The 13,817-nt window shown below is 40.1% G+C and overlaps 1 protein-coding gene across 1 annotated transcript in view; it reads left to right on the plus strand.

Annotated features, from left to right (window-relative positions):
* The window catches only part of LOC147035271 (extracellular calcium-sensing receptor-like), a 62,412-nt gene that overhangs the window by 15,838 nt on the left and 32,757 nt on the right, over positions 1–13,817 (plus strand). Inside the window, exon 4 of the mRNA XM_085896298.1 lies at positions 11,262–11,489. Coding sequence (XP_085752424.1) covers positions 11,262–11,489 — 228 coding nt within the window. The remainder of the gene's footprint in view (positions 1–11,261; positions 11,490–13,817) is intronic.

Below are 13,817 nucleotides of genomic sequence, written 5' to 3' on the forward strand. Positions count from 1 at the left end.
AATCCAAAGTGATTCGATTTTGCACAGTTACCATTTGCATATGAAATCATTTTAACATTCATATCTGCTAAACTATCCATAGTTTCTTTCACAAGCAGTTCCAAAGCAGCTGTCATTTAATTTTTTTTTCCAGCTAACTTAGCACTTTCATACTGAGGAAAGATGGTCATAAAGCCAAGTCAGTGTTAGAAATACCACGCTTACTTCATTGCAAATTTTGAAATGGGGAATAGGTCATTAAATGTACAAGAAGTACTACTTCATCAAAAAACACACACCTGTCCAATTAATCAGAAAACAAATAAAATGGGTATTATTTTAATGCTGCTTGTGGTGTCATTACACGATTTTCAATAATATAATTCTTACACTCTGACCTACTTAACATTAATTTCTCTCATGCCTTCTGCACTAGACATAATTCTGGTTTATCTTTTTTGTTTGTCTTTCCACAAAATATGGAGGTAGTTTATTTAAATTACGGTTCGGCCAGTACCAGCTACTGATCAGTGAGAGCAATAAAATTACAATACATGGTACAATTCCTATTTCCATTAGTTGATTTCATAATTGCTGTTTGGTGTCGACATTCTTCTATTTCTGTAGTATGCCTAATATAAATACCATGCTGATTTTACTAATGCATTGATTTTCCCCTTGCAGTTAACTTATGATTCCTAATATATAATATTGACCAATCTGTGCTCGAGTGGTGGGTTTGGGATAACAGATCAACACATTTCATGAGTTCCATAGCTATAGTGATTCGTAATATATTAATCAATCAATACAAGTTACCGAAAACCAGTGGCATACCCCACTGTGATAAAACCGATCATTTACATATGTTCCAAGTTACTGGATTTAAAGGTGGGGACTCTAATTACTCTGCAAATTTTGATCCATTCAAGAAGTAGTTAGAAAAAAACAAATTGGGAGATTACTCTGTCACTTGAAGAACCCAATGTAGCTTATAATATATTTAAATTAAGATTACAAGACTTATATGATAAAGGTTTCTCAATTTGTAATTAAAAAACAAAACATGATACTAAACTGAACGTCGAATGACTGACGGGCTGCCAAAATCGATCAAGCATAAAACGAGGCTGTATAAAAATTATTTCATAAACCTTCAACTGATAACAAATCCAAATTCAAACAATTTCAAAACAAAGTTGATCTGTTGACTAGACAAGTTAAACAAAATCACCACAAAGAGAAGCCCTCCCAGGACAACTCAAATACCAAAGGATCCTAGTCTATAATTAAGCCTAAAATAATAACTGAAAGAACCATGAAGGTTTGAATACCATAATGAATTGTAATGGAAAATACCATAATTTTTTGTTTAGCTGAGTCTGAAAGTAATTAACTCAGTTACCAAACACCACCTCCACTCGTTACCAACTCTCCCCAATGTTTTTGCATTTGACAATCAACCCGGTAAATAGGTGTGTGAAAATCACTTTTCTGATGAATAACACATGCAAACATTATCAGGAGTATCACTTGTCCATCACTACAATAAAGGACAAAGCACACTGGTGTGCTGTTGCTAGGTTGTTGTTATTTCCAAAATAGATTCCCAAAACAATTCAAAGCAAGGTTGCACATTGCTACATTAATTAAACAGGAGTAATTAAACTATCATTGTAGTCACAGGACGGCCACCCAGGAATCTTTCTCGAGACTCTCAGCTCTGCAAACTCCCCCATGCCACTCGGTCTTGACATCCGAGCAGTGTGAGTTGTCGAGCTGCAAAACTTGACAACTTTGGCTGCTGACCACTTTGGTTGCAGGGCGTTCATTTGAGATCATTTGGGAACAAGAACTTTAACATTGTTAAAAGATACGAAATTTATCCAAACAGTTTAAACAATACCAAATGCTAATGTTGTTGAATTAATTTCTTAATCATGCCTGCAACAACTTGCAGACATCTACATGGCAAAAAGTTTGGGTAAAGTTCATTTGCATATTTTTCCAATTTCTCTTAAACAGCTTTATGTTCTATCAGCATGACAGTAAAACAAAATTGACATAAAGTTTGGGTAAAGTTCATTTGCACATTTTTCCAATTTCTCTTAAACAGCTTTATTGTCTATCAGCATGACAGTAAAACAAAATTGACATACAATTAAACTTGATTCCTGAATTAACCTGACAAATAAAGCCCCACATTACAAAATACATGAAAAATAAAGACAACAAAAATGTTTTTGGTTTCAGCCACCCACGCAGGCAAGTTTACCATGGCTTGGCTGCAAGCTTGCACATCAAAAGCTTGGCTTCAAGCTTTTGGAATTTTCTTGTGATAAACATGCAAAAGCTGTGGGGCCGAGGAGCACCAGCCCCACCCATCAAAAGCATTCTTATTTTGTAAGGTGTATAGCTTGCTCCATGTCTTTGGCCTGGTTATTGGATGTCTCACATTTACGAAGGATGGACAAGTTTCAACAACATATTTATCCAATCATATTCATAAATCACTATTTTAACCCAATTCTCTTCACCACTTTATGTACTTACTTCACATATCAATCGTTATAAGAGGTATTTGCACTGGTAATGTCTGATAGTTATTAATTCATCAAATTTTGCAGCAATCCCATAATTCTCATTTGAGTTAACATAATTTTATTCATTATATGCATGCCCGAGTCAAAAAGGAATTTTGCATGCCTGAGTTGACACCCTTCTCTGATAAAGCCGATACTTGTTACTGAGCATCTGTGCCATCAAAGGGTTACACTGTGTGGTTTGCCATTGCCTTCCCAGCAGTTGGTTGGACAGGAATTTGTCTTTAACATCCATCAACTAATGAAGATAGCATGCCTAGTTTAACGCCCATCCGGAGGATCACACATACATTAATGAATCGCCTGACCTGCTCAACACCAAAATGAGTGTATAGCTGGGTTTAATAAAATGTTTAAAGCAGCTATGTGGAACTCCTTGCGGAGGGCTGACCACTGAAGGAAAATGAACACCATTTGGTGCCAGGGGGCATATGAATTGAATAGACAGTTTCAGTACTCATAAATATCTTTTTGCAGTTCTAACAGCTGCTTGCAAAACAAGAACATTGTCCAGAGAAGGAGCAATTCTTTAACATCTATGTTGCAAAGAAGCTGGCATTAAAACATTGAGAGCAAAACACCTCAGCATGCTGGGCTGAGCAATTCGAGGCAATTCCCCACTTTTAATCATTTTATAATCATGAAAAATCACATTTCTTAAGTCCTGAACAAAGCGCTATTTAATTATTTTTTTCATAAAGCCAGCGATAGCCAGCCCTCCCAAATGGACCCCGTTCAGAATATATTTTACATTCACAATTTTCGTTTCACAATTTGATCAGCATTTCTATTCTACAAATGAGAATCAGCTCTATGGTGTTTCCATGTTTCCATGTAGAATCTACAAATCAGCTCTATGGTGTTTCCAAGATTAATCAAATTGACCTACCCCTATGGCTCCTCTCCTTGACATCACATCAACACACACACATATATATATATATATATATATATATATATATATATATATATATATATGTATGTATATATATATATATATATATATATGTATGTATATATATATATATATATATATATATATATACATACATATATATATATATATATATATATATATACATATATATATATATATATATATATATATATATATATATATATATATGAGCCTGGTGTTGGCGCAGTGGTTAGGGCAGCGGCTTGGGATCCAAGAGGTCCTGAGTTCAAGCCCCGTTGGGCCACTGAATTAATACACCAGGGGGTTGACTCAGCCTGTCATCCTTCCAAGGTCAGCGAAATGAGTACCAGTATACTGGGCCGCTGTATACCCCAGTTAAAATAGGTGTACCATATCCCTGTGTCGGAAGAGGCGACCAGGGTTGCGTCAGGAAGGCATCGGCATAAAACATGTGCCAAATCACGATGCGGATCATATGGATGATCTGCTGTGGTGACCCCTAACGGGAGCAGCCGAAAGAGGAAGAAGAAGATATATATATATATATATATATATATATATATATATATATATATATATATATATATATATATATATATATATATATATATATATATATATTATATCCCTGTGTCGTAAGAGGCGACCAGGGTTGCGTCAGGAAGGGCATCCGGCGTAAAACATGTGCCAAATCACTATGCGGATCGGATGATCCGCTGTGTGACCCCTAACGGGAGCAGCCGAAAGGAGAAGAAGAAGATATATATATATATATATATATATATATATATATCTTCTTATATATATATATATATATATATATATATATATATATATATATATCTTTATATATATATATATATATATATATATATATATATATATATATATATATATATATATATATATATCTTCTTCTTCCTCTTTCGGCTGCTCCCGTTAGGGTCGCCACAGCGGATCATCCGATCCGCATAGTGATTTGGCACATGTTTTACGCCGGATGCCCTTCCTGACGCAACCCTGGTCGCCTCTTACGACACAGGGATATAATATATATATATATATATATATATATATATATATATATATATATATATATATATATATATATATATATATATATATATATACCACTCCACAGCATGTCTGAGTTCAGTAACTCCTTTTTCCTTTTCAGAAATAAAGCTTCGATGCTCGCACATGAAACACTTGCTTCAACGTCTATCCAAGGGATGGCACACACATTTATGTCCTTCCCTGCCTACATAATAAAGAGATTCCAGTTCATAGTTAAGCTGAAATTCAAACACAGACTCAGTGAAAAGTGTTGGCCCATATGGGGGAAGAACCCACGACCTTGGCATACAGTTATCTCACAGTGAGATAGCCCGAGCTTTAATCCATTCTGACTCCCGCAGCTTAACCACAGCACGAGTGGGGAAATCTCACACATTCTATTTGTGTGTCATTTGGAGCAATGCACTGGGACACGTGCACATCTCTGAGGGCTATCTTAAGTGTCGAACACAATATATATTCATGTTTAAACAGCAAACAGAAGGGATCAACAATGTACACAACAAACATCCCTCTGCTCTACGTCATGAGCCAGTCACCAAACCATGGAAAGAAAAGATCAAACACAGACTGCTTAACTCTTTGCCTGAGGTTTACATTCGATTGATTCCTCACAAAGAAACCATGGGGCACAACTTTGGCTGTTCATGTGACTTATTGAAGGATAGTTTAATCTGTCCCCATACTGTCTTGCTGTAGTGGTTTCAATCATTTCATTTTGTTTTATGAAAGTTCATTTTTCTTCATGCTTTAGTTGTTGCAATATCATTTCTAACAAGACATTCTTGCTAATATATGTAGCATTATGACATCGTTCAGTAATCTTCAGTTCCTTATTGAGCCCACAATCACTTCTAATTCAGATGTTCACCAAGATCAAATTCACATACACCACCTCACTATCTGGTCTTAAAACACTCTTACGGGCATTCATTTTGCACTCCAAAGAGACCACACCATAATGCCAGGGCTCTGTCTTTCAATACAAGCTATAAACCCAGTTATTTTGTTGACACACCGAAGCTACAATGACATTTGAGGAATCTGATGTTAGACGTTATTGTACTTCCTCTGAAATTAGAGATGTGCATCTTTCCTCGTTCAGAGTCTTCACAGTGTATGCTGATGACCAATCATTATCTACAGTTTCCATGCTTATCCATTCCCATAAGCTTCACAGTTCACAATACCAAATTGAAACATTCGTTTACTTAATGTAAAAACACAACACTTCGTACAACATGCAAATCAATGCAATTCATTACAGGTAGAATACTCAATGAAACTCATACGAATTCTGTACAAGAACACAAATTCACAAGAGCCCTATTCTTCCAGCATTCAGGGGAAAATATACCCACAATTCTGTCAACTCCAACTTCTCGTTGGAAAACAATGAATTTAGTCAATTTATCCCTCCACTTCAGGTGACGATAACAATAAACTGACAATTTATCCCTCCACTTTAATCAATTTATCTAACGTCAGGTTAAATGAGCCAGTTCATGTCCCAGCTTCAGGTGGAACAGCCACATCACAATATATGTCTACTTCAGGTAAAGTTACTGAATTACAATAAATATCGCTACTTCAGGTAAAGACACCAAATTACTTTGAGTGTAGCACCAAGACCTCAAAGTGGGTGTACACAATGGCTCTTTGTCTGACTGGGACAGGATGCCAACCTTGAAATAATGGCTCTTTGTCTGATCAGGACAGGAAGCCAACCTTGAAACACACCAACTCTTCAACAACCGTGACAATAACCGGAAACACAGCATCCTTTTCACAACCCCAAGCACAAGAAATGGTTCTGACTCCTTTGTGTAATCGGGAAGCAAGTTTACCAACTGGTCGAGTGGTGAGACATGCAGGGAGGGAGGCCTATTCTTCCAGCATTCAGCAAATGCACCTATACTCCCCCCTCAGGAAAGAAATCCCTTACCGTTATGGTAAGCTCACTTTTGTTTTCCCCTCTTCCAACTGCATACCACTGATCTCGATTCACTGAGGCGAATTGCATCCTATCACGGACTCCAAATTGTGGAAGACATTCAGTTCTTCTCTGTTGGAGTCTGAGATCATTTATTAACAGCAAACATCAACAACAAATAAAAACAAATATGCACTTGGTAAAGAAGGAAATACAGGACAAGCAATATCAAGCACCTTCTTCTTTCTGCTCAAAATGCACATATAATTCCTCTTTATACTATTTTGAACAGAAAAAGACAGGGCAGAGATAGACATCTGTCAAGGGTAAATGGAGGGAGGGCTGATGAGCATGAAGTAGTGTGAACATCAGTTCAGCCTTGAGGAGAGGGTGATAACAGGGTAAGGACAAAACACAGAGACCGGGTGGATTACTTTCTGCTCGACAATTAGGCACCAACAAGGCGTTCTATTCTTCAGCAGCTGGGCAGTTTTATTTAACCATTGGAGACACCAGTCTTGGTTATATGTATTTTAGTGAGATAAAGACACGCAAGCATGAGTAAGATACAATTCCACTTTACTTGGAAATTCATCTATGTTGCTATGGAGGTCAAAAGGCTGTTGGGAAAATGGAAATTTTACTGACATTCAATTTGACTCCAGTCCAAAGTAACGTCTTATTTTATTCTGTGTTCTTTTAATAGCAGCAAGTGAATATAACAGAAATCCCTTACCTTTATGGTGAGATCACTTTTGTTTTCCCCTCCTCCAACTGCATGCCACTGATCTCGATTCACCGAGGCAAATTGCATCCTGTCACGGAAGATTACTGTACGATTTCATAATTATTTTTTCTTCCACATCAGGCAAGGTGATTCTACAATGCATGTGCCGTCCCTCAGATGGACATTAAACAGGTGTCCCATCTGCCGGCATTAGTTTGTAGCATTTAAAGTTACCATGGGGTCTTTATCGAAGAGTCTTTGAGCTTTTTCAGGCACCATAGCCAAACTGAAAATTCCTGCTCAAACCTACAGTGGGAATTGTATCATCGGCACAGATGCACTCCCAGCCAATAATGCTGTGCTGCAGCTTTATTCTGCAGATCACTCTTGTAAGTACTATAAGTTTTCAAATTAGGAGCTTGGAGCAATTTCATGCATTGTATGAGACGATTTTCAACGATCTATTCTCATGGACTAATTATAGTATATCATGGAAATATTTTTTTCACTTTTTCGGTTGGGATTTCGTCTGGACTAAATAAGTGTTGAAATCTGTTGTGATATCTGATAAGCTAAATAAATAACGAATCTTATAACTGAGCCAATATACCTATTTACTTTAAGCAAGCAACGCTATATTCCCTCCTCCATACATACACAAGAAAATGTAGAATTTCCAAACCATTAAACTTACCTTTATCTGCTCTTTGGATAATTATATTGAGCAAACAAAAAATTTAAGAACGTAACAAAATTAACCAGCTTCATTGAGCTGTGTGATTTAATGTATTCACTGCAAGACCTCACTCCCTCTTCCCCAGAGGGCCTGCCTATCCATAGCATCTGCCAGATTTGTGTCTATATTTTTTGGGGTTTCGCAAGGTGCTCTTCAGGGAATCAAAGCAAATCCTGTGAAAAAATTGACGTTTTTTTTTTTTTCAAAGCGAAAACATTTGCGCAGACCTCGAACCGATGTACCATGTGAAATGAGCAGACGAGCATGAAAAATGGCGGATTTTCTGCAATGTTTATTTCAGGGAACCAGCTTCATTAAGCAATATGATTTAATGCATTTGCTCGAATGTCTGTTCATCATAGCTACGAATCACTGTCTACATCAGTTTTGTAAGCACTATAGTTTTCAAAATTAGGAGCTTGGGGTGATTTTGTGCATGATGTGAAACGATTTTCCACGATATACTCTCATGGACTAATTAAAGTATATCATCGAAATATTCTTTCACTTTGAGGATTAATATCGTTCTGACTGAATAAGTGTCGAAATCTGTTTTGAAATCTGATAATTTCGAGAAATAACGAGTGTTATAATTAAGCCGATATACCTATTTACTTTAAGCAAGCAAGGCTATGTTCCATCCTTCTCCATATATTCACAAGAAAATGTGAAATTTCCGAAGCATTAAACTTATATTTTTCTGCTGTTTAGAGAATTATATTAAGAAAACAAGAAATTTTGGAATGCAACAAAATTAACCAGCTTCATTGAGCTCCATGATTTAATGCATTCACTGCTGGACCTTCCACATCAGGTGGAACTCAGAGGGACTGCCTATCCACAGGGTCAGCCAGAGCTGTATCTTTATTTATGGAGGTTTCACGTGGTGCTCCACAGGGAATCAAAGTAAATCTGGTGAAAAACAGACATTTTATAAAAAAAAACTTATAACGTTTGTGCGGACCCTAAACTGATGGACAATGCAACACGTGCACAGACGAGCAGGCAAAATGGCTGATTTTTTGCAATGCTTATTTCACTGTCGATTGAACTTTCTGATATTTCCAGGGTTGTTCTGCATTTAAAGTTAAAGCTTTAAAGCTATAGTTATCCTTCATGGTATTCAGGGGCAGCCTGCCCAACCGTTCCTTATCAACCATTTAAGTGCAGTGCTTGCACGAGTGCTTACGCCACTTGCCAAGCACACACTGTCAATCGGGGCTACCGTGCTACATCATTCTGCGTGAACCGTTCACTCTCTGTGGATGCTTTTGCCACACCACATTATTCAGAGCGAGTTGTTCATGCTCTGTTACCCTGAGTGAGTGGTTCATGCTCTGTCACCCTGAGAAAGTGGTTTGTGTTATGTCACGCTGAGCGAGTGGTTCGTTCTCCTTCACCCTGAGTGAGTGGTTCTTGCTTCATCACTCTGAGTGCGTTGCGAAATAACACCCGATTTCCAAGCCATTGCCATATTAATGTGTTTTCTAAATTACCGAGCCAAATTTTTTTTTCACCTGTCACACGCAGCCGTTTATATAGAAAAATTTTTGTGACCATATACCTGAAACATCTATTTGACTGCAACATTGCTTTTTTGTGAAAGCTACTTAAGGTTTTTGGGTTGTATACAGTCAGTACTGTAGTTGGTAATCACATTGACTCCAACCTGCCAATTCCCGTATAATTGCCGATACTTGCCAAGCGTGTGTGTATGTGCGTGCGTGCGTGTGTGTGTGTGTGTGTGTGTGTGTGTGTGTGTGTGTGTGTGTGTGTGTGTGTGTGTGTGTGTGTGTGTGTGTGGCATAACATTCTTTCTGCTAACTCCCCTAACCCCAGTGTCTCTCTCTCTCTCTCTCTCTCTCTCTCTCTCTCTCTCTCTCTCTCTCTCTCTCTCTCTCTCTCTCTCTCTCTCTCTCTCTCTCTCTCTCTCTCTCTCTCTCTCTCTCTCTCTCTCTCTCTCTCTCTCTCTCTCTCTCTCTCTCTCTCTCTCTCTCTCTCTCTCTCTCTCTCTCTCCCCCTTATGGTCAGTGTAAGTTTCATGGTGGTGTATTTCTGTGTGTGCTAACCCTGTGTTGTCCCTTCTGTGCAACGATTTTGCTCTTTCCCTACCCACCTACCCTTCCTCTTGTGCCCCCATCCCCCACGCCCAAGTTAGAGAGATAGAGAAAAGAGCACTTACGACTGTATTCGGTACGTTCTTTCTGCTTTGGGCAGCAGCGAAACTGATATACTGTTGTGCATAATTAGTTGATTGCATCTATCTATTTATTGATTGATTGATTTATTTTGTTTTCACTATACATTTTCCCTTCATTTAAATTGTTCTCGTTTAATTTCGACCCATTTAAGTTTGTACGGTGTTCGCTGATTTATTTTTATACATACACCTGGCCAATGAAGTAATGGTGGGTCAAAGTTCGCGGTATGCTTCATTTGAAGCGCGAACCCGGAAATAAGGGATAGTGTGTGTTCCTCCTTCGGAGATCGACATGGAGAAGTTAATTGTTGCTGTCGGTGAGATCATTGGGATTGAAAATGTAAAGGCAGTTTCCTGTATGAAGAAACAAGTTGTTTTTTTCGTTTCTGAAGTCCTGATGGTTGCTCAAGTCATCGAGCATGTACTTTTTTATCTCAATATTTATGTTCCCTTTTACCCTTTTGATACCCCCCCCCCCAAAAAAAAAAAGTTGTGATTTCAAATTTACAACCTTTCATTGAAGTGATCAGATGGAAACCCAACTGAAAAGATACGGCAGGGTTGTATCGCCATTCACAATGTTTCCGTTTCGTAGTCAGAATGATAAGTTATGTCCGGACAGATACTCTCCTCACACGGCCTTACCTTTCCGTTCCCTTATGCTGCCTTGCCTTCCCCCACCACTCCTCACTCCCCACCCCTTCCTCGCTCCCACCTCCTTCCTCACTGCCTGATCCCTCCTCAGTCTTCCTCCCTCCTCGGTCCCCTTTCCGCCTCTCCCTCGCCTCACCCTACCATCCTCTAACCCTCGTCTCTCCTTCCCCTTCTTCTTACTCCCCCCCTTAAATATTCCTGTCAGCAAAGTGACGGGTTGTATTTGCGAGTTATCAACATATACGATTTGAAGTGAAGCACGGGAGCGAATCAATGTAATTTTGGGTTCATCTCAACCAAGTTATTGATGCATATCAACAATTTATTCCAATATTTATGAAAACTGTGATTTTTACCTCCTTTGTTTAACATTTTATTGTGATCAAAAAGTAGATTATAATTGTCACTTGAACTTTTGTTGATGTTATTCCAGTTTTTATTTTATTTGCGACAAGTGTCTTTTCAAAACAACATGGGTAATGTTATGAGTTTTGATGAAAATGGAGATCCACCTTCAATTTACGAGCTTCTCAATTGGCAAATGAATCATGAGAAAAAAATTCAGACATTTGTTGTGGGAATTTATGAATCAAATTCAGCAAAGGAAGATATAATGCATATCCAGAAGAGCAAGATTAAATGGAAAGGTGGACAAAATGAAGTAAGTGTTATTTTTGTTAATCTATCATCACCTCACTTATACTTGAATTAGGCTGGCTAATTAATGAATGCTTCAATTTGAACCTCTGTCTCATGATGTGGAGCACCCTGCTTAAAATCACACCCACCTTATATGTTGACCCGATGTGTTCTCATGTCTTTGTCTGAAATGAAATACATGTAAATGTCTTTCACAGAACATTTTGCATTTACATCTACCATGACAATGAATTATTTTATTTGAGGGGTGGGAAGGAGATGCGTGTGTAACAGCATAATTTTGCCTTTCATGTGGTAATCTCTCTATCTATATGAATAAATGTCAGTATATGTGTCCGTGTGTATATGTGTCTCCTCCACCACTCCAAAACCATGAAATCTAGCAACCTTAAACTTTGCATGCATACTATAGGAACTCCAAGGAAGTGAATGAGTGAAAATTGGGTGTTTGGGTTAATTCAAACACCCCTTTTGAAGATATAATTAATGGCCTTATTTAATTATATCCTTAATCAGGTGCATCCTCGGCGACCTCGCTCTCGATGGGGTCTTAAGGAGTATCCTGGTTTACCTCACTGGGGTCTGAAGCCGCCATGTTTTTTAGCCTGCTCAACCATGCCTTGACTTGGAAAAGGATGCTGCAATTTCTTAACGATAATTTTTTTTGTCAATTTCCTCACTCATGTTATCAAATGCCTTGATTGCCATACCTACAAATTGCTGGATACTGTTGCAGTCTTCGCGCCCGCCGGCGTGCGACGGCCACGTAACTCGAATCGCGGCACGTCGCCCACCGGACGGACAATCCAGTCGCGACCCTCTCGGACTAACGCCGGGAACCAGTCACGGGTGGACCTTTCGGTCTCACCGCGATCGAGCCAATCAGCCCCCGCGTGGGATAGGGTTGCTCGCCAAATTCGAACTACCTAAGTACCCACGCGGAGGGTAGACCGGGCGATCGCACCTCGCCGCAGGTCGACTTCGGACACGGGCCACTTAAGCGACCCGTTCCGTACTATCAGAATAACCGAGCGGTGTTATCGTCGACCTCGGCGGTTCGATTAATTATCGGGCGTATTCAGCCCACTACCAACCCTTTACGTGAAGCAAGATGGGGATTCAATGGAGGAAAAGACGAAGCGGCGGGAGAACAGTTCAACAATAAAGCACATTTATTCGCGACGAACGGAAAGCACACAAATACAATTCCACCAAATGCACACAAAAAAAAAGAAAACACAATTCCATTTACACAAAAAGCAAACATAAAAGTGAAAACACAGTGCAGAGCTAATACCGACTACCGAGCACACGGCAACACTTATACAATTCTACTTCACAGACGGCGCCGACAACACATACCCAAAACCAAGGAAAAGAAATACCCTCAAGAATGAGGCAGGCCTGAGGCCGAGACCGGGTCGGGCCTACCCGTCTGGTGATGAGACGCGGAGCGGCGATGGCCCCGCAACCCGCGGGCCTCGTGGACAGTGCCTGGCAGGGGGTGGGAAAAGGGGCCCCCTTGGTCGCACTATCTCAGCGCGGGGGGGGGGAAACAGGAGGGGGTTGCTGATGCTCGGGGTATAGAGGATCTTTATTATCCCTGGTGTGCGTCTCCACCTCGGCCAGGTCGCGCTGCCGGCCTCCCTCGGGCGTGCAGCTCCTGGCACCGACGCGAGCACCCCCTCGTCCGACTCTCTTCAGCTTCTCCAGCCACTGCAGGCTTCGGGCTCCAGTCTTCCACACTCGTCCCCTCCGTTCCGACTCCTTCTCGTTCTCGACTCCTTCTCGTTCTCGTTTGCGACTCTCCTTCTCGTTCTGACTGACGAACACCGTCCTTTTATCCCCCCGTAACTTCGCCTTTGACCCCCTCCCTTTGACCTTTCACCTCGCTCCCCATTGGCCCGAGAAAAAAGTGGGCGTGAAGGCTTTTTGATCCACAAATTTGCATATATCGATCGCCCTGGGGGCGGGGCCAATTCGCCCCTCGCTCACCGATTGGACGGCAAAAAGTGGGCGTGTGTCGTTTTTGATCCGTTTTTGAAGCACAAAATCCGTGATTTTGTACACGCGGTTCGACGCGCGCTCTGCACGAATCCAACACCGGTACCCACAGCGGGGCAAGAACGGTGGCGATGCTACGGTTGCGAGGTGTGACGTGAAGGTCGTGGCGGTTGTGGTGAAGCGGTGGTTGTGGTCGGTGGTTGATGTTGTGGTTGTGATCATGGCGGTTGGTCCAAAATAAAGATAGTAAAAGAAAAACGGCTATCCTGAAGAGTCGCAGCACGTATAAATGACATGTATTCCCACTAGACAACGGGTTTGGGCC

Source organism: Eptatretus burgeri, chromosome 1 (assembly GCF_056783735.1).
Source record: "Eptatretus burgeri isolate ZD-2024b chromosome 1, Ebu_testis_v1, whole genome shotgun sequence".
In the NCBI taxonomy this organism is placed as follows: Eukaryota; Metazoa; Chordata; class Myxini; order Myxiniformes; family Myxinidae; genus Eptatretus; species Eptatretus burgeri.